The following is a 26,573-nucleotide window of genomic DNA, read 5'->3' as shown; positions in this document are numbered from 1 at the left end:
CTGTAGTACCATTTTGTGTTTTGTGTCAACCACTGGTAGCCATTTTGTTTCAGCCATATTTGACTTACAACTTTGAGCATCAGAAGGCCTAGTTATAGTAAACAAACTGGTGTAATTAGACCAGTTAATGAGTTAAACAAGTTAAATCAGGTGGTTTTAAATGTCTAGGCTAATAAACAACATTAGAGGGTATTCTGGTCACTGTTCATACAGAATAACTGATACGTTCTAAATCAAATTTACTTATCATAGATATATTAATAAATGATCACAAATAGAGATGCTGCACGACAGAGCTAAGGACTTCAAATGTCGTTGCGTAATGATTTGCTTTGTCCTAGATTTCGTTCAAACTATTGCAGATGGCTCTTGGGTGCCACCTTGTGGACACATTTTGCAGTTGGCAATTTGTTATTCTGGCTTTACGAACATTACGGTAATGACATACAGCTTGATCGCAGACAAGCAAACTGCCCATTTGTGTTACTAATGTAATGAATATTTCCAACATAGGAGTGGCCTCGTGAGCCCCACTACTTACTCAGACTAATCATTTCCTTTCTACGATTTTCCCGTTCAGGTTTTTTCGTAGTTTTTTTTATGTGAAAAATAGTTTTTTTTTAAATGAGCTTACGATGTCAACCTTCTGATTTTTTTGTCTATCTGTTTGTCCACGAACAGGACATTTTGACGCATTACCTCTGTACACTACGGTAGCTATGTTCTTCTCGCGATGTAACATAACAGCTGAAACGAGAAGTCCCATTCAGATGACAAACGACCTACAGTGGCCTTCGGTGACACATCTGCTGCAAGACAAGACCAACCCACAGTGTCCGTACTGCTGAACGTTAACGTTAGTTGTTCTGTCAAGGTTGTTTAATTGTCCAGGTAAGTAGCTTAATAATTCCTTTATCCATCAGAAATCACTAGCTCTTTAATGGGTTTACTGATAATGTGTTAACAAGATAGCATACATCACTTGGTCTTTTAGTATTCGCTAGCTGATCTGAGCCCAGTAACTTAAGCGTTAGTGTTATGTTATAGCTAGCCCTAAAGGTTATGACCAGGCCATGACCCATACGTTAGTTTTGTGTTGTCACGATCTAACGTTATGGTTGTGTAGATGCAACATCCTCGTTCTGGAGATGCCGGGCATAGGTATATATGTCTATGATGCCGGGTGTTACGGATCTAGAGCGGTTCATTTTAACCGGGGAGCTCCGAGTTCCGAGGTAAATGGAACGCACCAAGAGATCGCAACAACGCAGTTTTACCTGGATTTACCCAGTATCAATATCTGGTTTTGGCTTATTCCAAGCAGCTGTTACTACTGATTCGTCAAACCGGGAAGACAAAACCCCAACTCTGCAAGTGTGTGGATGTTTATTAAAATGTTTGTATAATTATTTTTCTTACATATTCAATACTATTGCATTGCATTATAGCGTGTTCTTCTGAGGCAACAGGAGCGACGATGTGTGGTCGAACCTCAAATGTGTTGATAGGCTATAGCTTATGATGAATTTGCCGAATTTTACTCTAAGATACCTACATAAAATCAAACAATTTAAGTCGAACGAGTTTAGGGGTAACTATGACAACTGACGTGTCATTGATTTGACAACGGGAAACCCTCTGTTAGGCTGTTATGTGGTGTGTTATAAAGAAAGTATGCAGTTCTTTTTACAATGTAATCTTTGTTCGAGGCCTTGATCATTAAACAAACAGAACGTAATCTTAAGCATGTCTGCAAATGATCTAGGCCTATAAACGAGGAAGCTACCTATAAACCCTGCCCCCATCCCCCCCTTCCTATCTCCACCCGGCTGACCTCAGGCAGATGGGTCCCCCTTTATGTGCCGCGGTTCTGCTTAAGGTTCTTTCCTTACATGGAGTTTTTTATTGCCCCTGTTGCCATTGTGCTTGCACTAAGGGGGTTCAGGCTCTGGGCTCTGTAAAGCGCCTTGAGAAAATTGTATTGTTATGGTGCTATATAAATAAAAATGAATTGAATGGAATGTCAATTTGGAAGAGTGGGATGTATAATGTTTAGGTTAGCTTACTTGGTGTCTGTCCTCTCAGCCTTGTCACCACATTTCGCGACAATAAACGAACCACCATCAACAGTAAGCTATGTAGAAATGTGTAAATAAATAGTGTAAGCAACATGAGATTGCATGACATTTCATTAAACATCCACACACTGGCAGAGTTTATGTTATGGCTTCCCTGATTGACGAATCGTCGCCAGCTCCTTCGAACCAGATACATTCACGTAAAACTGCGTTGTTGTGGTCTTTCATCGTTAGTTGCTTGTCTCTTATTGTCTATGGTTAAAATAGACCCAAGCAGATCCTCAACACCGGATAGCTAACGTTAGCAGACTAGGCGTGAGCAAACGTTCTAACGTTACGCGGAAACTCACTCGCTCGGGATGCCTCTTACGGAAGCTGGCAAGTAATTAACAGTAACTGAGCCATGCCCAACTGTATCATTTTAAAACTCCGATAAGGAGTTTTTTGTTTTTGGTCAAATGTTTATTTTATGACATGCTTAGAGATAAATACGTCATAGTGGTGTTGGATAGCTCACTGATTTCTAAACCAATAGGCGAGGCAAGCATAGCTATACTATCATGTGCTTTATTTATTATAACTTGTCTACAAAATTGAACATTGTAGACGGAACCTTTGCCAGTGATTGAAATAGTCACGTATTCTATTTCCATACAGCCCTCATCATGTCATCTGATAGAAATTGGGATGAGGATGAACACACCTCCAAATTCATGAGAAAGGCAAAAGAATCACCATTCGTACCTATAGGTAAGGAGGTATACAACAACACTACATACACTACAAAATTTGTTTTTGTTAAAAATACTTCCATGTCCTTACATGCTGTTTGTGTGTTCCTGTGGCCACACTGGTAGAGCAAGTGGTAGACCATCATGGGTTTGATTACCATGGAGCACATATGAAACTGATGAAAATGTTGGCCTATCTGTACTGTGAGTTGCTTTGGATAAAAGAACCTGCTAAAATGAATAAATATATAATGTGTAATGTATTTCAGGTATGGCTGGATGTCTTGCAATTGTGGCATTTGGGCTTTATAAGCTTAAATCACGTGGAGACACTAAGATGTCTGTCCACCTAATTCACATGCGTGTTGGAGCACAAGGATTTGTGGTGGGAGCAATGACACTGGGTAAGAGCCTGAGAATTAGCCAAACAAGTACACTGAAGATCTATAGAATACATTTATGCTTTTCTGTAACTGTGTAAACAGTTTGTTTGTTGTTAACAGTGGTCTTGTTTTGTGGCAGGTGTATTATACTCCATGTACAAAGAGTACCTGGCTCCCAAATTCCAAGGAAAAGACGGCAAGTGAGCCAGTCACTGTTCAGTATTGGTGTCAGGTGACGGCAACTTTCTCCACGGCTGCTGTTCCTAAAATGTACGGGTACCTCTTTTAGAATGAATGTAATGGATGTGACCGCTGACAGGGATAAAGACAAATAAAGTGTCTCTTGGTGACCCCAAGGTCCAAGTCACCCCACAGGCACCCCACAGGCCACAGGGTCCAAATAGGGGTGTGCAAATATTGGTTGATCAATTAAATGCTTTTTAAAATCCGTCCGATTCGATATCGATCTGTAAAATGTCTGGATCAAGCTTTTAGGCTACTTTGCATTTCCCCCCGTGTTCTAGGTTCATTTCTGCAATGGTTAAACATAGCCTATTTGTCATATTAAAGAAAATCAAATTGTTACCAGTCCTCCCCATTAGATGGAAACTGCAAACGCATAGATGAAAACCTGTTTACAACCATTTTTCACTGTCAAAGCAATACCCATATCTGCCTCAAATATGATAATTTGGTATATAAGCTTTTAGCCTCTTCTTTAGTGGTTTTCAAAATTTGTTTTCAGTGACTCTGTAGTTGGGTTCCCCAGACGTCCCCTTCTTCCAAGGACAGTCACGTTTTTCAGCACTTTTTAAAGTGTCCCAACTTATTCCGATAGAAAATAATGTTTTGCGATCTGGTCACCCTACTTTAGATCTTTTTAAGCATCTCTCTAAATATGGAAACCTGCTATATAGTATTTCATATAATTTATATCGATATCGAATCGTTTCTGAATCAAATCAAATCAGGACATCTGTGCACCCAGCACTAGTTCCAAAATGATATGAATGAGAATTAATGAAAAAGTCAGAGCACAGTGCATCATCCACATCACTCAAATGCTATGTTATACGAGCTCAAAGGGTCGTTACCTTAATGAATCAAATTACTGCTAGTCTGTCCTTTGCAGCCATGTGGTCATTGTCCAACCAGGTCTATGAGAACCAAATGAAGGAGCTGTGACATCCATTGCATTCACTCCCGTCACTCATGACATAGGTTGTTGTCATGGGGCATACTTTACTTGCAGACTAACCACTCCAACCACTGTATCACCTCTGTACTCACCTCTATTACAGTTTTTTTCTGATTGCTTTGGCACTATCTTTGAAACTATAGGCTACTTTTACAGAACTCTACACACTAACCACAAAACTGTATACCAGACCAGCTAAACATTATACATGTCTTGCAAAAGCAAACAATTCTTGCAAAACTCTTATGCACTGATAGTATAGCTATTGCTTTTTCTGTGTGCAGTTTGCGATAAGGTTGTCATTCAAGTAGTAAACACGCATACACGCAGGTGTATGGGTGTTATTAAATTGCTGAGTGTAAAGCAGTGAGTTGTGTTTACAGTTTTGCAAAAAGTGTGTCATAAAATTATAAACTGATGGTAAAGCAGAGAACATGCATTCAGTTTGGGACACACTTGGTTAATGCATTGGCTACAGAGATGGTGGTTTAAGAATCACTGTTAGTATTAAGCATTCAGAAAACAACTGTAAACAGTAATGCTAGCCTACATGTAAACCAGTGAGTTTGGATTGCTCACTGAAACCAGAGATTCCAATTTGTAGTCATGCGTATAGAGATTGTTGTGACATTGATCATATTTTTCATTATGCTTGTTGAACTCGGTCAGACAAAGTCTATAATACACTTCAGTTCGGGCCAATACATCAAAATGCCTGAATTCATTTTAATTTCCGTGTTGAAGACATTGGTTGAACTAACACCTCAAACAGGATACCAAACCAGGACACTCAGTCACCTGAAACTTGAGACCTGAAGTAATTTGATGTCTTGGAACAGGCCTTTTTGTTGTCTGACCTCATATTGAGGTTCTTTTATAAGATGTTTTCTGATCTTAGTAATGTATAACTTAAACACAGTGTACATCACTTAAAATAATATACTGAAATAAATATGTTTTTTGTAGAAATATTTTTTATTTGTTTGCCATGATTTATTTTCGCAATAAAAAAGAAAATATACAAAATTGTATTAATAAAGTAATAGAGTTGAAAACTGTACACTTTGGTTCTTGTTTGTGGGAAAAACATGATACAAACAGTTAGAAACTCTTATCAATGCTCTAATATTACAATTAAAAAACATACAGCATTCATCAATTCCAGCAAGTAGGCTTTCCAATAATTTACATGTTACAATAAATCTGGAAAATGTACAAGTAATTACTTCACTAATTATTGACATAACACGTAATCCATTTTGGCACCCTCATGAATAGTCCCTCAATCCCAGTGATGATTGATACTCTAGCACTGTGTTACGGTGTAGTGTTTAATGCCCTAGTTTGACATCTCAACCAAGTAGCATTTTTGAAGATGACTGCTTGCATCAATACATAATCATAACAAACAAGAGTCCATGATTATAAAGTAATAAAGGTGTTAGCTCTCAGTTGTGATGTGAAATGAACAGGAGACATACTGCAATAGCAGGATGGGCCAGATGACACTCAAGAATCACCTGAAATTCCTGTTTCTGACTAAGTTGGATCAGAGTAGCACCCGCACAGAATTTAATCCAATTTGTGTGTTTACATTTAAAAGTCTTGTATCTATTTGTGATTGAATGCATAAATGGAGAACAGCACTCACACAGTGTTAATGGTTCAAGTGAAAAGTCATCAGCAAATGTTCAGGCCATTGAGTTGCCAAGATCACGTGTGAAGTGAAATTCTATTTCCACAACCATTTCCGTAGCATCGTGGAAGGGCCATGCTGGCCATGGCAAATCTGGGAACTGCTCATCATTTTGTCTACAGGCCAAAACCACTATCATAAAATGAAAACAAAACATTCTCAGATTATTCATTTCACAAAGGAAACAAATTCCATCAAAAATTATTTTCTAAAAGATCTCCAATTAAAATTATCCTCAGTGTCTTCACATCCCTTCTACAGAACCATGCTGTAGTGCTGGCAACTCATTAAAACGTATTGAGTTCATATTTAAATATGAGTAAAACGTGTTCTATATCAAGAATATGTTGTCATAAATATTCGGTCATAAATAAATAATTTACGATTTTCCAGCTACTACGAAGTCTTTGTGACCAATCATAAGAAGGATGCCAAAGTGCTTTCATACAGAAGGTAAACAGATTCTGAGGCAGAAGACACGGACCCACTATGAGGCCATAAAATTACTGGAATTTCACCAGAATATTCTGACCAGTTAAAGGAGAACTCCAGTAACTGTTGAAAATGACAGTTTCCACAGTCATTAGTTTACCTCTCCCTTCTTCCAGACCAGACCGGAAGAACTAATGACGGTAGAAACAGTCTTTTTCTACAGTTTCTAAACAGTTATTGAGGTAAACAGACACACGTCTATCTTTGTAGGGATCCTTTCCATGTTGTCAGACACTTATAACATCATGAGCCTGTCCGTGGCGAAAACAAGCAGTTTACTTTGGCACAGATGCTTGCCCCATAGGTTATAGCGTTCTAATTATGGAGCGACTTTGATCATTTTTGTCCCTAGTAAAAATTTGGACCCAAAAGATAGGAAAATAGGGCCCAGGTTTAAAACAAAATACCGGAGTCCTTTAATTTATTTTTCACCAGTCACTGAAAACCTTGGCTTCAGGGACTCTGACCGATAAATGCAACTGTAAATTGCATTTATTGGCCCTCTCAAGCTGTCTGTTTTCTTAGTGTAACAGACATTAAAAAGAAAAGGCCTTCTGTGGAGAGTAAGAGTCAGGGTAGCTTTCACTATGCTCAAACTTTCTATGTGTTTGAAAAAAATTCACTCCAAATCCATGACTAGATCTAAACTGTACATCTATTGTTGAGAATCCTGAGAATCTAATTATTTGTTGGTGCAACAAAGTTAAAGAAAAGGTTCATGGCTGACTCCTTCTTAGCGGGAGCTTGAGTATTAATAGTTCATTTTTAAGAGTCCATCAAGAGAATATCAATTTGATAAACATTGATGTATCAGTCATAATGTTGTCTTGGAATGCCATGTGTAGGATGCACCAAACAGAACAAAAAAATAACACGGATGACTGACTGTCATAACTACAATTTTCTGCCTTCCGGAATGTTCCACATGTGGAAGAGAGAAACTCCTCTATTCTAGAGTAAGCAAAGGTCACTTGGGATACTTTGGGGCATGTATGTGGACAAGGCATTGTATACTGGCCTAGTGTAAGGATCAGCTGGTCCCACCATCCAGTCCACTTTCAAACACGCAGTCATAACCCTGCAGCCCCTTGACCTCCGCCACCTCTCCTTGGTCCCTCTACCGATCCATCAGCCCATCACTGTCCATGTCAGTCAGCAGGTAGAGGTCTGTGTGTCCCGATAACCCCATCTGTGTGGCAAAAGGGAACAGAGGATAGAGATTAAGAGATGTTCATAAAAGTGCATAAAACTTTAGCAACACTGGTGTGGACGTCAGTTAAAAATGCTTGATTTGAACCATTAGAGCATTCTATTATCCCCCAACTCTTATTTGGCCATGTAGATTATGGTTAGTAAGTACGTCTCTTGTGTAATGATCCAGTTAGAAGTGATGAACAGTAAAAATCTCTCAAAATTGCATTCGATTCACATAGTGCCACATTTTGTCATATCATACTTGAATTACTTTAGTAGTTTGTAATTTGTACAAGCGCCACAACTAAACTAATGTATAGCCTGAACTCACTTGTGAGTCAAACTACCCCGTGACAAATATCCCAAAACACTTACAGACATGACAATTATGGGTACACATGAATAACAGACTTTACTCCTACGTTACTCATCTTGTCTCCCCAGCTGACTAAAATCTAACTGGCAAGGCTGAACCAGAGTGGTATGCATGACATAGAACATTATGTTGTGCTGGTTAGTCATCACTTCTATCTGTACATTTCCCAGTTATAGCCCAACCACAGACACTGTCTCTCCCTCTCTCCCTCTCTCCATATATATATATAGGCCTCCTCTCATTTAAGCTAGTAGATGGAAAGGCGTGAAATACAGACAAAAAAGACATATCACATCCGATGTCTGCATAGCAAGTTATAAACACGAAAATAAACCACAAAAATATGAACTAACTATATTCATTCTTTCCACATAAACACCATGTTAGCTTCATGTACAATTAAACCAATAACTGAGATATACATTAGGGATTAAAAGGACAGTAAGTCGTTTTTGTTGTCCAAAAGTACAAATACTTCTGGACCAATAATAATGATGTGACTGATGGAATGTATGAGTGTTCCCCAATATTACTGTACACTTTACAGTTAGTTTCAACAATTTTTTCAGTTTTTGATTACATGTTTAAACTCTTCTTTTTCAACAAATGTACAAAAAAAAAAGAATAAAAATACACAGAACATACAGAAACAATTATAAACTATTATCCCCAGGTATATGTCATTATTGTAGGTCTAGAAGCATTTAATTTTTTCCACAACAAAACCACAGACCTAACCATAATAATTTTTTTGTATTGTTCATGTCAGTCTGGGATGAAAGGGGCCATATCTGAATGTGTTATATATAAATATATATATATATATATATATGACAACAAATAAGTGAAGGTAAATTCTTAGTTTGTAGTCTAATACAGGCATTGTAGTCGTACAAATAGCCTTTTTAAAGCCTTCATAACAAGGCTTATGTCATTTCTTTAGTAACACTCGGGGCCTACAATACTATGAAAGAGCGGTTTCTATCATAACTGTAGTTCACTTGGGTTATTACAGGTTGTAATCACTTTATGACACTCTATGGATATCTTCAGTGTCTCTACAGTCGGAGGAGTGAGAGTCAAGATCAGAATGTACTTACTGAGTAAACATCCTGTGCTACAGGGATGGCCAGCTTGTAAACACAAGATGAAACACAACAGCACTGTAACAGTAGACTCATGGGAAGCAGAAAAAAAGTTCAAAGGCCATTGTTGAGGTGAAATCTTTCCACTAGATTAAATCTGATTCTACTCAACTAGAAACAGATGATGACTAGCAATGAATATGATAAATAGTTTGTATGCATTATTACTGGTATCTACCCACCTCACGAGAAACTACAGCAAATGGGATGGGACAAAAAGACAGCTGAATTCCTTGTTCACTTTTTCATTTATTTTTGAATACAGCAAGTTTCATTCAGTAGGGAAAAGACACTTCTACACATTAGTCTTATGCCCGTGTACATTTTTAAAGTTAAAACCAAGATGTCTGTTAATGTTAATGCTGCCTTATTCAACAGAGTGAGCTAGACTGGTGCTCATGGACACACGAATAATCTGTTCCAATACAATATGAACAGCAACACTGGACAGGTTACATTTAAAAACAAAATGTATTCCAAATGGACTATCAGATATTCCACAGAAATCAGCAGTGCTTCATAAATCCATGCATAGCAAGATGTTTGAAATTCACATGAACGTTGTAGAATGAAATAAAAAGAAAACAAATTGTCACCATGAGGCAGAAATGACATTAATAGGCCAGCCCTGTGAAACGGAACTTTTGGGTTCAAGAAACTCAGGTTAGATGATGTCTTAAAAGAATAAAAGCAGGCTTCAAGACCAATGCCCTCACGTACACCTGATGATGTTATGATGAACTTCAAATGCATTACACAAAGTAAATAAAGTTCACTTCTTTCACAGAGCTCTTTGTTGTTTGGAAAAAATTTCCAAGGCAGTGCTCCAGTTAAGGACACATTTCACATTGGTCTCAAACGACATTAAAACTGTTCTGAAGACGATTGTGCTGGTTTCTATAGCTGAACGAAAATCATTAAAATCTACCTAACAAACATTATGTACTCAATATTTTAGACATCATCAAAAACTCAATAGCAACAATGGACGAAGCTCGCCATGGCACTGTGCATTAACTGTGTGAGTGAGGGTGCACAGCATTAAATAGAGCAGCTCTAGTGCGCATGTTAATGCACATGTGAATAGACATGTATGGTCATGTCATTAACTCACAAACGGATTCAAAAACTTTTCATGGCTCCTTTCAACTTGGTTTCAACACTCCAGAAATGAAGTTCAGGTAGATTTATAGTTTATGATAAAAATAGATGAGAACTTTATATCTATATATGTGACTCTGCGTGTGTGTTTGTGTGTGTGTACTCTCAAAGCTTGCTTGTCTTTGCAGACCACATTTTAGACTAGCACTAGGATTTTTCTCCAGGAATATAAGATTACGACAAGGGAGAAAGGTAACTACAAGGTAACGGAATAGTGATGAACTTCAAATCGTGAAGTTCAATAGTGATGAACAGTCAAATTGTCCTGAACAAAACAGGACCATTTACAACTGAACCCCAATTCTGAAAACAAATATGTAATCATGTGCAGTTCAGGAAGATTCCAAATGACTTCAAAGGCACCAACAATATACAGGAAAGCTTAAACGTAGCTGGTTTACATACACAAAACCCTGGATGGAGGTTTGTGTTCTTATGTGCGCACATTATGTACTTGGTGCTTTTGTGAATGAACCTTGGGCAATGACAGGTCTTAAAATAACATCACACTTCATTCTGAGTTATGTGAGAACAGTTTGAATACTATGAAACACATATACATACAAACATTCGTAATAATGACTAAACATGGCTTCCATTGGGGTTTGAAATGTATGAAATAATGGTAGTACCATAATGTAACTGTAATAATAATGCAACAATGACTTTGCTCCTCCACTATGTGAAAGAACTTGTTCATACAGCAGAACTTGTATTATAGTTCGGCCATGCATTAATGTCTGATACAAAAGGGGTAGAACCGTGAAATATTAGGGTCAAGAATGATTGCTTTCTAACAGGGCATTTTTTGGTCAAGGATGTACTATTCCCAGTTATACCAACTGGAAATGTGTTCAGCAGTTTGTAGCAGATCCTTCTTTCAATGCTACACCCTTTTTGCTATTTATTGCTCTTTGACGATTTAGGTATTAACCAAATAGGATAAAAATGGTTCCGTAATTTTGAGAAGTTACAGGGACAATAGCTGCCACTTTATTCTATTTTGGGTGCAGTTCCTCAATCAGTCCCTGGGGGGCATTATGAGCTCTTCCCAGAGCCATTTCAGTGCAACTTGTACAGCCCCAAAGAGCCGCAGCCGCCAGTGGGGTTGAGTAACCCTTCACAGCCAAACTAAGACAGGAGCTTTTCCTGGGTTCTAAGAGCACGCCTCAGGTTACTTTGTATGAGTGAAACACATGCGCTTAGTTCTAAGAGTCAAACTCAGGCTGTTCCTCTATGAGGACCGCTGGTGGGTTCCTTACCCTGCTGCCGAAATCCAGACATGTAACACCCAGAGCAATCAGACACAGCCACGACTGAGAGAGAGATGGAGAAAGTGAGAGGGAGAGAGAGAGAAACATATAAGTTACAAATGATTGATGCCCATGAGGCTTCAAGACTAAATGCCCTAAAAACTACGGGCAGTGACATCAGTGTCCAAAATATTGTGATGATATTGAATTTTCTGTTGGCCAGGACAGTAAAAACATGTCTGTGTAGTAGTATGATTGTGGTGAAAGTGGGGTACCCACCAGGTAGCCTACGAAGCCCAGGTATGCGATGGAGAATATGGCTGAGAGGACGTAGAGGGGGACACTGTTGAGTGCCGAGACATACACAATCACAAAGTAACTGTTGATGGCACACACCACCAGGATGACCACGCCGCCGCCAATCTTCCAAAATCTTAAAAAAAAAAAGAAGAAAAAAATAACACAAATGAACAAATTGTCTGATGGAGCAATGAATGAATAATGAGAGATCTCTTGCTCAAATGTACACAGAGCGATCCATCTGTAATAACACAACACATACACATATAATATTCACCATGTTCTCTTTTGAGAAATATGTGCAGTCATCAATCATTATGTACACATCCTGTGTTCAAGTATGTGCTCAATTCTGAGCGCAAATCTAGGTTGGCAGTAGGTAGTAGGTGCAGCTGGTGACACTGCTACAAGTGAACACTGTGCTGTTCTGTGCTGTATAATACCATCGAACTGCACTTAAATGATATGTGGCGGCTATACGGCAGAGGTTGGCGTAAACCTAAAATTCTAAGTGGTAGGTCAGTATTTCATGTGCCGTCCAGTACTGATAAGATGTGTCCCACTTACAGTCCATTGGCAAAGTCATTCATGATGGAGTGAAGGCTGGTGAAGGTCAGGATGGGGATCAATGCAAACGGCAGCTGGTCAAGAGAAGAAAGAGAAAGAGCAAAGTGAACGGAGATGATGAATGGAGGCGAATAAAACCAGCGATGGAGTAAGATGCTAATCTGGCAGATTAGGAACAGATGCACATGAAAGAGAAGTGTTCAAAAGGGCAGCTGGACACAGTGTCTTCTCTGGCTGTAATTGTACCATCCTTGCTGGGGGTGATGGTGGAAGTGGTGGAGTCTGCTCCTTGTAATCCCAATTTCACCGCCATGCTAATATCATTAATAATCACACTTAAGTGCGTCAGGTTCAGTTAGCAGACCCGTGTGACTGAATGCAGTGCTTTCATCTGAACTTTGAACTCTTGACCTCAAACTGACCTGCATGCTCTGCAGCACGTTGAGGAAGTCGTTCATGCCCGTCAAGCGGTGCACGTCCTGAAAGATGGCAACCAGCAGTGTGGGGACGATGGCGATGGATCGCGTCAGCAAAACCCGGGCGAAACGAGACCAGCTCAGGTTAAGGAAACCCTGAGAAATTGGAAAATGAATCCAAATTCAGGGAGACAAGTACAAGGTGCCCAGCTACCTATGCTGAGGTATTTTGATACCCAAGAAATAAGACAATTACAGAGAAGGAAAATTCTATAAACACAACAGGAGAGACTTTGCTTGTTTGTTGAGAAGGGGGGGGGGGGGGGATCCATACTAACCTCCATGACAAACTGGCCTGAGTAGGTCCCCGTCATAGTGGAGCTCTGCCCAGCAGCGAGGATCCCTATGGCCCAGATGTACAGGGCAGCCGGGCCAAAGAAACAACCCAGGACCACCCCCTACGAAAACAGCCATATTTGCTTACTCTGTATTCTAATATACAATTCACTTCTGAGATTATGGCAATCACTACAAATACATTTATTTATTTATTAAAAATGATCAACAACTGAAAAAAAAAAAGACTTGAGTACATGAGAACATCATTAAGCTTGATTTGTTAAACCTTTCTACAACTAAAACAGCAGTGACAGGGTAACTGTATCACAATATAAAGCAACACAGAACCATGAAGAAATGTAGGACGTACCCCTTTGTAGATGTCCACCACAAGCGTGTCGTTGTTGGAAGGGAAGAGGTCCGTGTGAGGGCTCCCTGTCTCATTGCACTTCAGGCTCTGCAGATGAGAGGGAACAAACACACCGACCAAAGCCACATCAAATCTCTGACGATGCTTATTATGACTCTAACCACACACACACAGTCCGGGTCTAAATTAGCCTGTGTAGCGCCAGAGGAGAGGCATGTGTGAGATGCTGTAACAATGAGGTCAGGGGTTTCATACTTATGTATTTAATGGTAGCAGCCAGGTTTCCTCTCATTTGTACCACAGTGTCAAGAGTTAGAAATAAAATACATTTTATATTAAATGTCTCATTAACTGTGGCAATGGCTTGTTGACTTCTCCGAACACTGAAGCCAAGACTTGAAGCCAAGACTTTTTTACCATTCAAGACCACTTGGAAAAAAAAGCAACGACCACTCGGTGTACACACCACTTCATTGTTCGTCTTGCCGTAAAACGCCTGGGCGAAAACGGCCACAACAAAAACGTTGATGAGAAAAGACAAGAAGAGAGCGACGGTGGACTCGATGAAGAAGTACTTGTTGGCTTCCTTCACCTCCTTCTTGTTGTTGCGATCCACATCCCTCGACTGCAGAACAAAAGAGAAAAGAGAATTAACTGATAACATAAACCTCAAAACATTATTAAAGCATGATTCATGCATTACCCATTTTAATCTAGACTCACTATCCTCTACTACTTTTTTTTATAAATGTAGGCTGGGAGATGGTGTGTGTGTGTGTGTGTGTGTGTGTGTGTGTGTGTGTGTGTGTGTGTGTGTGTGTGGGGGTTCAACTAAACTCATTTAATGACCAGTCTGTGTCCATCAACGTCAACAAACCTCTGCATTTACAAGTCATAAGTTATAGAAAACAGAGGCAACAGCCACTCCTGATCATTCGTGCATCCCTGCATCCTGTCATTTTCAAGAATGCGAACAGCGTGTTGTGCTTGTTACCTTGACAAGAGCAGAGTGCAGGTAGATGTTATGAGGCATTATAACGGCGCCAACGATGCCCACGGCCTGCTCCAGCTGAGGTGGGCCGCAGCCAGCACAGTACGGGAGGAACATGCCCTTCAGAAGCTCGCCCTGGTTGGGCGCGACCATCACGTACTGTTCACAAAACAACGGAACTAAGTTACTGGCACACATACACACATTTGCAGCCACATGTTTTGGGTGGTATGGTCACATACTGAAGGAAACGGAGGGAAGAGGAGGAAGTTGTGATTAATTGGATGGAAACAACTGGCCAAAGTACAATCCCATTTGATAAGTCACAACACACACACTCAAACATGATGATAACAGACAGGCTGTTAACACATGGTCCATATTTAGATACACGTGTTGTATCTCAATGCAAAGGTTAAAAGGCACAGACAGTGAGTAACTGGGACCAAAAAAACATGACGTGGTTACCTCATATCCAAAGCTGATGGCCATGACGGTGATGAGGGTTCCAAAAAAGGCTTCTAGTTTCCTCAAGCCTGATGACACAGCACAAAGCACAATATACATCAGCATCTTTTTCAGTAGAAATGAACTGTTTAGAACAAAATAATGTCTAGGACACAATCACTGCAGCAACAATGAACTTATCCTCAAAAAACAAACACTAAAAACATTGCACCAATAATACAGTTACACCTCCAAAACCTACCATATTTATCGAGAAACAGGAACACGAACGTGTCGATGATGGTGATGAGAACACCGGCCCACAGAGGTATCCTGAAACACATAAGGCAATTTAAATTAATTTGGGACAATGGGATAGGCTCGTCATTCACAGTGTGTGTACGTGTGTGTGTGTGTGTGTGTGTGTGTGTGTGTGTGTGTGTGCGTGTGCGTGTGCGTGTGCGTGCGCAAGTAAATGTACACCATCTGCATGCATAAGAAACGCTCATTGTACATCTACCCTATCCTCTTTGTTACTGTAACTGTAAATATCAGTGTGCAAATGCCACTACTCAGAGAAACACGACCCCCTTGATCCAGGAAGTATGTGACTTGCCTGCCAACAGAGAGCAGGTTGAAGGCGATGGCACAGCCGATGACCTCTTGCATGTCTGAGCCGATGATGGCCAGCTCCACCATCAACCACAGGATGATGCGGGGGACCTGGGGGGCAGAGAGGGGAAGAGACTTAGACTGGGTCTCAATCATACGACTATTTATGGTTATTCCACAGCGGAAGTCATCTAGCTCCCCCTACCGATATAGATAAAAATCACTAGACTGGCACTGGCAACAGATACAGAAGCCAACTACCCCATTAAGAAACCTGTCTAGATGGAAGAGAGTGCAAGCTAGAATCTTAACCATCACTGTTCCAGATCTTCTTAGGCGAGTTAGAGAGCTGGACTGGCATCACAGAGCAGAGGGCTTAAGGCATTTTCAGATCCAGGTTACGGGGTTTAGGCCCCTATAGAGGCATGGGGGAGATTATTGTGGCTAGACTGGTAGAGCTCTGTGCAAACAGTACCAAAGTCACAAGTTTAAATTGTAAATGATTGACGGTAACCCTGAATGAAATGTATATTTACATTTCTGCTTAAATGTATATATACATTTCTGGTCTACCAGCTGGTCTTGGATAGGCTCTAGGTTTGGGCAACCCCTGTGAAAATGAACACAGAGGTGAACCTACTGTGGGGTACTGCCGGTTGCAGACTTCTGCCAGGTGCATCCCTGTGACAACACCAAGGCGAGCTGCCAAGCGCTGCAGCAACAGACCAATAATGGTGGCTCCCAGAAGAACCCACAGGAGCTGACGAGGGACAAGAACAACAAAACCAGATAAACAAATAAAAAAAACATTATATACTAAACATTCTGAAAAATTGTACTGGCTAATTTCATTATGATTTTTCCTGAATACAAAGAGTTCGATATGGGGTTAAAAAGTATCATTATTCATGCAACTGAATGCTATTGTCTGGCAAGGAGAGCCAAAATGTGAGTCCTGTTATACCTGTTCTTTGTCATCAGCCTGACCGGTAATTCTGGACACTTCTGTCATGTAACTATTGAGCTTCAGTTTCGGCAAGGATCCTCTTTTACAAGTTACTCAAGGCTTTCTTAGAGACAGAAACCATGCCTGACACGCACAAAAAACTTTAAGGTGACACCCAAAATATCTAGAGGAGGTATTGCCTTTACACATATACTGCCCCCTGTGCACAATTTCAAGCAGGACATAACTGGAGTGACAGTGATATAAAACATAATGCTTATTTAGTCCCGTTTCTTTTCCAAATGCAAGTGGAAATATACTGAGTTTGGACATTCTTTGTCAACAAATACTTCCTGGTGTTTTTCTCGGCTCACCTTAAAACCAGCTTTAGCTCCAGACTGCAGGTCTGACTCGATGTTCCCTGGGTCCAGGTAGGCTATGCTCATCAGGAAACCGGGCCCCGTGAAGGCCCAGAGCTTCCGGAAACTGAAAAACTTTAAAAACAAGTCGGAAATTAAGCCTTCCACTGCATCTCTACAAATATAATAAGAACGAGCACCATGGCCATTCAAATCCTTAGCAACACAAGGTGTCAAACACTGAAGGAGGGTGTAAATGAACTCATGGTGTGTGTCAATTATGTGTTTTGTATGATATTCGATCATTCCACAACTACTTAATAAATTAAAGGCATATGATGCACTTGTGAGATGACCGAGTGTCGAGATCCTCTGCAGGGTAGGAAGCTGTCACTGCAGAACGTTGATGTCCATTCTATTTCTATGATTCACGTGTCTTTTTGCAATGGATACAATAACAGCCAAGCATTCGACTCTTCACACATCAGTAAATCATGTTTATGGGCCAAGGCCTCAACTTTCACATCCTGTTTCATTACGGCAAGTGTTATAAAGTAATTTAGAAGAAATCACTGCTCTAATGCACACTGTTAGCGTGGTAGTTAAACTAACCACAGACTCCACAACAAGCTTTTAAGTTCACCACGAAGCCAAAAAAGAAAGACTAATGATGAACATGGTCATTTTAAAAGTTAAAGACTTTTCATTGCACTCAAAAAAGAAAGAAAATGAAATACGTACAGTAGAGTAGACACATCCAGACTTGACACATGTCATTAATTAACAGGCACATTGCATTGACATCATTCTGGTTTGGCTGGTTTCAATCAGTCAATCAGGTCTGTGCGAAATAAGTAACACCCCAAATCTACCACTCTTCGCTCATACCTGATCGGCATCATCAGGAATGGGCACCCTCTCCTCAAAGTAGGTGGAGAAGGGCTCGTCCTGCGCCACGGGGGAGGCCGGGGGGGAGATGGCGCTGTACTGTGTCTGGATGACCCCATTCTCCTGAGAGGGGTCCTCTACAAACCAGAAGGAAGGGAGAGAGAGAGAGAGAGAGAGAGACAGAGAAGGTAAGGACAAGGTTAAAAAAAAAAAAAGACAGCCAAAAGGAGTACAGCCTGTTGACCACGTTTATGGTTTCGTATTCTCTGTTAAACATATCATACACACTGAAATTCATAGTTACCTTAAGATATATTACCCTGAGCATTGCTCAATATAAACCAGTCAAGAGTCAAAAGTCCCACAATGAGGACAGACGTCAGACATTGGGCAACCTACAGTCACTTGTGCAATAACACAATAGCGCTAGCCTTGAGTCATTATGGGGTCTTTAAGTGACCGGCTTTAGGTAGAGGTTGAAGTAATACTTTATGTGTTGAACAAGACGGGTTATGTACGTACAATATAATAAAAAAATTGACAGAAGCTGCCCATTATGCTGTGGGTCCTGCTATTCAGTAACAAGCCATAAAATGAGCACCTGAGTGAGCACCTGAATGAACTCAGTGACCGTTCTACAGCTGTCACCATGATGTAATTGAGACATTCCTTAGGCTAGTCTTTTTTGCAGACGCTGCATAGCTACACTTCCTCCGGCGGAACATGGCATGGCGAACAAACGCGCCAGCCTCACTCCCTTCTGATGAAATAGGGATTTCAGTTCCTTAGGAAGACACTCAAACTCACTTCATTCAGTTCCACATACTAGGCTCAAATGGGAACACATTCTTCATGACAAACTGGCGTGGTTTCTCTGGGTTCTGTACACACACTCTTTATTCGGTCATGATTTGGCTAACCTAAGACAGTTGGAAGAACGGACTGCAAGCAGCTCCTTAGTAACAAACACACACTCCAACAGAATGGATGAAATCCTTCCCCAGACTTTTGCTTCTAGGTTGAGCAGTGTCTATTGTGAATAATGTCACAGTCTATCAGGTACTGATGCTTCCAGCTTGAGTCTATTTTGAACAATGTCACACATTATTTGATTTACATCTCAGCAACATTCCATTGCCCAGAACTCTTATCCATACATTAAACTGATCTGAGCCACAGTCCACGAACCCACAGAAATTATACTGGACCAAGGTGGTGTTTGAATACTCACTGAGTGTGGCGTGTTCCCCCAATGTATCCTTCTGCCCTGTCATGTCTGTTCTGTTCTGTTCTCCAAAGCCTTAGGTTTATGGCTAGCCTTGGAGTGGCCTTTATACCCTAAGTGTGCGAGTGTGTGTGTGTCAATAGACTTCCTATTTTCAGTTCTTACTCAGACCAGAGGGTGAGAGGGTCAGTGTGCGCGCACGCTCGCACCCACACACACACACACACACACACACACACACACACACACACACGTATGCATACTATGACAAAATAAAATAAAATGCTTGGTCACAATCACCTGACAGTCACATTTGCACACACTAATAGATATTGTCCCCAAAATAAACACAACGACCAGCTACCTTCACATTTTTGATTTTGAGAAAGGAAGATCAGTTTGACACTAAGTCGAGACCATTTTGACAGGATCACCCATCCACGTACGAAGAGTGGAGAGCCTGACTACGGAGAAATCGGGCACAAGATGATCATCCTGATATTCACAGCAAATGTAATGAGTGCTATGGCAAAAAGCCCAAGGTGTCATAGTACACACACACGGGGCGTGAGAGAGTTAAATCAATCTCAGGGTGTGTGTGTGTGTGTGTGTGTGTGTGTGTGTATGTGTGAGAGAGGGAGTAAGAAGGCCTACATGAAAGACAGTATGCACGTGAGCATGTGAATTGTATGTCATTGTAGAGATTATTTGTTTGTGTGTGCATGGGACTGGTGTGTATGTGAGTATGCTTGCAGTCTATGCATGTCTGTCTTCTGTTGTGCGTTTGTGAGAGGGAGAGAGAGAGAGCTTGTGTGTGGGTTCATTTGCAAATCTGTCTGTGTAGTGTGTGTGTAGTGTGTGTGTGTGTGTGTGTGTGTGTGTGTGTGTGTGTGTGTGTGTGTGAGCACGGTTTGTTCCTAAACAGTTACCTTCCTCGAGGTCGGGCTCTCTTTCCGTCTTCATGAGTGAAGCCTGGGCGGGGAGAGAGGCAGCGGGGGGCTCTGGAGGAGCTGAAGGCTGGCCTATCAAAACAAAGGACACAGGAGCCCATTACAATCACTCCACTGTACACTCCACTCCCTGGAAGAGATTTCCCACAGCCTTACAGCACGGGCCTCCTCTCCATTCCCTTCCCATGTGACCTTTCATAGCTGGGAGAAAAGAATGCAGAAAGCTAACCGCAGCCATGGCTACAAAGAGAGGGTAAAGAATTAAGGGTGAAAGAAGGGTGGTGAAGAAAAACTAAGACAAAGTCGAAATCTCGGCCAAACACACGATGAGGCCTACCATAGCTATTCATATGACCAGTTGTCATAACCAGTTCCTCAGGTTTTTTCATTTATCCAGGAGGAAAGGCTATTTAAAGGGTGAAGAATGTCTGAGGAAGAACAGAGTGGGTGCAAAGAACACAAACACAAAAAAAGACAGAGAGAAAAAGAGGGAATGAGACGGAATGAGAGAAGGAGAGAACTAGACAAAGCAAAGGAGAGCGAGTCAGAGAGGAAAAGGCAGCAAGTGCACCGTCAGAAAAGTCTGGCCCACCTGCACTTGCCCCTCCCCACACCAGCCCACCAGTGTTCTGGTTTGACCATTCAAAACTCCTCCCACTCACTGCACAACGGGAGGAAACAAAATGGAGGCTGGGTGCCAGAAACCTTGACCCAATTCCTGCTAGGCCCCAACCACCCCAGAGGTGTCAGATCACAGATCTAACCTTCACACCCAGCTGAGTTGAATACCCAAGGGAAAAACCAACAAACAAAAAAATGATATCTATAGCATATCGATATCTATTTTATCTACATCACATCGGACATCAGCAGATCAGCCCCGCTGGGAATGTTCTAATGTCTGGTCTCTAGACTTCACAGAGGTTGAGGGTCCTCTGACATTGCAGGTTCTTCCTGAAACCACTAAGGCCCGAGTTTGGCATCTGAAACTGCCCGGGCAGGTTGTTCCAGTGATAAATGAAAAACCCTAAAGAATTGTATCTAATCAACGTCGAATACCAAAGTTACCTGAGACGAATCTAATATGCTGTTGCAATATACGCTAAAGACGCAACACCACACCGGACCGCTCGTATTGGAGAGCGGAGTAAACTAAAAAGTAAATCCAGGTTTCCTTCTTAAAACTTCACTTTCCATAGAAAGTAGGGCAGAGTTCTCCTTCTCCAATAGACACATTGAGATGGTTAAACTGAATGTATATCACATGTTATGCATCTGATATTCAACATTCAACATGCTGGACCTAAATACATTCAATGGGTGCGTTTATGGGGTAGGCTATATTGATCTTGACAAAAATAGCTCGTCATGAAATCTACGTTTTTTAACAGGCTCAAAAATCACATACCCCTATTAACGATAGGCCTATAACTGTCAGCTCAAAGCAATGTGGCTTGGGCATTTTCAAACATGTATGAAAAGCTCCAATTATATGTCTGTGTATATGTCTATATGTATACTGTTTAAAGCAACAGAAAAAGCACTTTGGTTTATTCCTTGAAAAAGCGCTACTGGCGAACACCGGCCAGAAATAGTTCACCAATAGCGGTGATATTGCCATCTTCTTTTATTGCAATCTCGTCAGTTTTTCTCATCTTTAACCAAACCTTTTACTAACTAACTTCAGCCTGGCTCTGCCCACTTAATGCCGATGGGCACACCCTTACTTCTCTCTCTTTCATGTCTTTTTGTTGTGCAATAGTTTGCATGCGCTGCCATTTCCACCAGCCATTTTCGCTCTCAAACTAGGGCCCTTAGTTGAATAACTTCAGTGACAACGTCTGCCTGCTCTACCCAGTCTACTGAGATGAGATCATTTTCATACTAACTGACCTTTGATTTCAATTGATCCTGTAAGACTCATGAACTGAACTGTCCAAGAAATCCTGACACCTCCCACGAAAATGATTGTAGTTAGTAACAATCTTTAAACAGCCTAATGTCTCACATTACCCAGAGATACACAACTCATGTCTCAGCAAATTACCATGTCTCAGCAAGATTTTGCTTCTGATCACCACCCTTCACCCCAGACCACACACAGACACATGCACACCAACCCTCCATGGATGGTGCCAAATGCCAGGCTGACCACATGGTACAAGAGATGGCTTACAGTTACCAGCCTGAAATGTATTTTAATTCATTTTTTTGTATTTATGTAGCCTATATTTAGCAAGGCTTCAAACCCACAACAACTAGGGGTACGTTCCCGAAAGCACCGTTGAGCACCTACCATGGTTAAATAATAGAGACGCTATCATTTTGGACACTCCCTCTCCACGGTTACCACGGTGGTCGCTCAACGAAGCCGTCGGAGCTAATATAGAAGCACTTAAAAGACAACACTATTAGCCTGGCTGTTGACCAAGCGGAACACAAATAGCCTAATCAGGAGTGGTTGTGAAATAGTGACAAAGCAAAAAACCACACCAAATGTGCTGTGTAAAGTTCACTTTCTGAAAAAAAATGCTGTCTAAGGGGGCCAACCTTGTGTGTTTCGGTTAGCCTACTAACACAATAAAACAGTTCCTTGTCCTTTTCGTGCTTTCATTTCCCAAAAGGCACCGAACAGTTTAAACAAATACACAGAAATTACAGCATTTACTAATATCAGGGTTGCAAATCTGCACCTTTATGAGTGCTTATTCCCAGTAATGACATAATTATAGGTGTCTGGAAACTGAGGATTAATTGTGAGAGTCTAGTCATAGAGGCAGACTTCTTGCCTTCCTCAGGGGTGGCAGAGACAGGATAAAATGTATGGGAAGCACAGGGTAGCTTAAGAATTAGTCACATGACTGAAACTGCAGACAGACACCCTGGGAGAAAAACTAGAGAAAGAATGAGGAAGTAACAGAAAGACAGAAAGAGAGGGATAAAGGATAACAGAGAGACACACAGAGAGAAACGAGAAACCGAGTGTAACAGACAAAAGAGAATCCAATGAGTAAGAGAAAGAGACACAAGGTGGAGTAACAGATGGGAGATGAGTTATATTACTCAACAGCACGCTTAAGGCGGGAAACGGGGGGGGGTGGGGGTTGGGGGCACACAATCAGTCTGATCACCCTGAAGCCAGTGTTCCTCTCTAATCTGTGAATTCCAGCACACTTTTATCTCCATATCGCACATAACGGAACGCACACCCAACATCATCTCAACGAACTCCAGTGCACAAGGAGCACAGGGTCAACATTCACAGCATCACATCCAGAGTACATACATTCATTCATGTATGTGTTCATATCTTTATGAACCACTTTTAAAATAATCATACATAGATACATTGTCATAAAATCTGCATATTCGAGGCTAGGGCTATGTCACAGTAAAGTAACTTTATTTATCTTTTCATTCAAAAACTGACGTGTGCGTCACATGTGGTACGCAGCTGCATAACTACACAACCACACCAATGAGCCAAGTGACCAGTCACACACTATATACTAATCCAAACAGCTGCGCAAATCAAAAACTTTAAACAAAAGTAATCAAAAGTTACTTCTGATTCCTGCAGCTAACCTTGGACATTTCAACACTAACTTTAGTATGTTTTCCAACCAATGTTGACACACTGAAAGAGAGAGGGCTGATGTCAGCTGGTAGGCTGGCAGGCTGGCAATGCAAATATTAGGCTACTATTGAGAAGCATGCCAAAATGTCACAGGGCAGAATGACCGATCAGCAAATGCACCCATGCCTTTCAACCTGTCACACTTCTCATCACAACTGAATGCTTGACACAGTGAGGATACATGCCTGAGAGGGTGGCAGTAGGAGAGGCAAAGTTTGAAAGGAGGGGGGAAACAATGCTGGCTTCCCAATCAGGGACATTAGCTACAAAGGCAATTATATACGATGACTCAATTTCAGTCAATGAACTATGACAAGTCCTTAAGATTCCTCTGTTTGATCTTAAAACAAGTTATACAGCCTTAACAACACAATTTTAAAGTGGATGTAATCACGCACCAAACAAGAAAAACAACTGTAGGAAACATGTGGGCAAATATATTACACAGATGGTCAATGCGAAGGATGATTTTGAACGGATCCCTCTTAAAATAATATGAGTATACTAATACCAATTCTGTAAAAGGAAAAGCCCTGACTACCTTCTTTGCCCTGGCTCTAGTTATTCGCTCTAACCTCTAACACTCTAACCTTGCCAGCAAATGATTCAACTTAACCCATCAGTTCTCGTTAAGATAGCCTTTACTGGTTCTCATATCACTTTGCCTGACAGGGTAACTGCTAACTGAATTTCAAAGACTGAACTACTCAATCTTTGGAGCAAAGCAGACCTACTGCCTAGCCTAGCAGGCCTGTAATCTCGCAGTTCAACTATCAAGCTAGCTAGCCAGCAAGCTTGCTTCACAGGAGAGTTGTGTCCCGTGATCTAACGTCAACATTAGCTCATGCGGCGTGGCGTCGGTTGGGCAGCAGTGCTTCATTAGCTATGGATAATCTGTTCGTAAACCAAAGGAACTCGAACTGACTAACTTTAGACTAGCAAGCTAGATAGCTTTGACCGTGGAACGACAGGTTAGCTAGTTAGCGATACATATTGCAGGGCTCAATATGAAAAAGAAAGCAAGATCACAGTAAACATAGTGAAACAACACACTTACCTGAGTGTCACTTATGCGCATAAATAGATGTTAGTTTGGGGAAACTGTTGTAGTTAGGCATACTCGAGAAAAAATGACTATGACACAGGCTAGGACATGACTACAACTAGTAGAGTGCCGAAGACATGACACATTTTCATCTAAAACCACGCCTCCACCTGATGTCAAAGTAAGGACCCGGAAGTTTTCAGTTGATCTCTAAACCCCTCTATCAAATTATTTTGCAATCTTGTATTGCTATCTATTAAAACCACATGTTATATTCACCGAAATATGACTTAAAAACGGAATGCTCAAAACTTTTTAACATCTCTCTTTCATAACTACATTTCCCAAAATCTTTTCTTAGATTTTTTTCAGTGTTAACGGTGCATGGGTTTTCAACAAAGGATTCGTAGACCTCTAGTGGTTTATAAATGTATTGCAGGGGATCCTTCACACTTCTGAAAGTTGATTCAGCATTATCATATTGACATGTAGATACAAATTATTGTGTTTAGAGACATTGAAAATATACACATTGAAATAGTCATCAAGAGTGTTTCAAGTAATTCTGCAACCAGTATAATGACACATTTCATGCTTGAGAAAGGCTGAATGAAAGTAACAATAGCTGGCTATTTATGACAGATGACATTTCTATTTTATTAAAAATTGCTCAGAGATCTCACATAAACATTATATTCTCATAACAAGTGTTATTATACACAGCAAGGAAACAAGGAAATGAGAACAGGTGTATTACAAAACATTGCAAATGTATGCTTTCAATGTATTCTCATATCCTACTGTTAAAAGCAAGTCCCTATTTATGTCCACCACTATTCAGTATGTTCTGTATTGTAATGACTTTTCTTACCCAAACATCTTATCTATTAAAATAAAACATTCCACATCAAATGTCTAATTTTGGACGTTGCTACTGTGCATACCTTTCAGGCGTGAAGACTTCAGTTATGTTAGTCAGCTAGCTCTGGTGCTGTTGTTAATGCTGTTTACAACCATTTGCTATAAGAGACTAAAAACTCCTAAAATTACTTCCACACTATTTACTATGTTCTGTTGTCTGGCTCAGTCATCATTCTGTCTTCAGTATAACTATCACATATCTCCTTCTCTGTGTCATCAGTGGACAGGCTCCTTTGTGATCCAGGAAACTCCTCTGGTTGTCCCCTCTCCCCCACTGAATGACAAAAAGACTCTTTCGTGTCATTGTGGTCACCCAATTCTTCATCATCAGTGGGATGAATTTGTGTGCAATCCATGCTATCCTCTTCTCTATTGGGCAAAATGGTTGCCTGTAGCTCTATTTCACTTTTTCCCTCCAAGTTTCTGTTGATGTCCCTTTGCCATGCTATAGTGATACCTTCAGCCTGGTCGTTCTTACTCTCAGTCTGGTCTGAATAGGTTATAAAATCCTCCCCTCTCTGTTCCTCAGCCTCTGTCTCTGAGAGTCCGTCCTCCTCCTCTCCCATGATGACAGTGTCTCTAGAAGCATGGCTATCTGAGCTGCTGCAAGATAATGTATCCTCCTCTGCATGCCCCTTGCTGTCCTCCTCACTCTGTGCCATCAAAGTAAAGGATCCCATATCATCCTCTCTAACTGTGCCACTCTGAAAGGAAGTGATGTGACTGGTGGGGCATTCTTCCTCCACAGTGGTCCAATATTGTGATGTCACGTCCTTTGAAGTCCAAGCTTCATGTTCTAACAATGTGTCTTCATCGAGGCCTAAAGCTGTGGCATCCGAACCAACACTCTCTG

The 26,573-nt window shown here is 40.9% G+C and overlaps 2 protein-coding genes across 5 annotated transcripts; one reads left to right on the top strand and one right to left on the bottom strand.

Moving 5' to 3' along the window:
- Nucleotides 1-660: 660 nt before the first annotated feature.
- Nucleotides 661-5,361, top strand: LOC105897934 (HIG1 domain family member 1C-like). Its single transcript, XM_031568098.2, has 4 exons — nt 661-891; nt 2,736-2,828; nt 3,079-3,213; nt 3,332-5,361. Exons 2-4 carry the CDS (start codon nt 2,744-2,746, stop codon nt 3,394-3,396), a joined length of 285 nt encoding a protein of 94 aa, XP_031423958.1. The 5' UTR covers nt 661-891; nt 2,736-2,743; the 3' UTR covers nt 3,397-5,361.
- On the bottom strand, nt 5,347-24,959 carry slc11a2 (solute carrier family 11 member 2). 4 transcript variants are annotated; one of them, XM_031568095.2, is made up of 18 exons: nt 24,812-24,959; nt 20,097-20,189; nt 17,943-18,079; nt 17,070-17,189; nt 16,390-16,509; nt 15,754-15,860; nt 15,400-15,470; nt 15,159-15,226; nt 14,694-14,849; nt 14,166-14,324; nt 13,700-13,786; nt 13,329-13,448; nt 12,997-13,146; nt 12,575-12,648; nt 11,987-12,140; nt 11,717-11,770; nt 9,249-9,281; nt 5,347-7,767 (listed from the first exon to the last, which is right to left on the bottom strand). In XM_031568095.2, exons 2-18 carry the CDS (start codon nt 20,128-20,130, stop codon nt 7,696-7,698), a joined length of 1,716 nt encoding a protein of 571 aa, XP_031423955.1. In that variant the 5' UTR covers nt 20,131-20,189; nt 24,812-24,959; the 3' UTR covers nt 5,347-7,695. The 4 variants fall into 4 exon arrangements, with proteins under 4 accessions (XP_031423955.1, XP_031423957.1, XP_031423954.1 ...); XM_031568097.2 differs by lacking the exon at nt 9,249-9,281 and having other exon boundaries at nt 24,812-24,957; XM_031568094.2 differs by lacking the exons at nt 20,097-20,189; nt 24,812-24,959 and adding an exon at nt 19,174-19,429.
- Between the last annotated feature and the right edge of the window lie 1,614 nt (nt 24,960-26,573).

The sequence above is a fragment of the Clupea harengus genome, chromosome 5 (genome assembly GCF_900700415.2).
Source record: "Clupea harengus chromosome 5, Ch_v2.0.2, whole genome shotgun sequence".
In the NCBI taxonomy this organism is placed as follows: domain Eukaryota; kingdom Metazoa; phylum Chordata; class Actinopteri; order Clupeiformes; family Clupeidae; genus Clupea; species Clupea harengus.
Note: the sequence above shows the minus strand (reverse complement) of the source record. Positions and strands in the feature narration are given on the sequence as shown.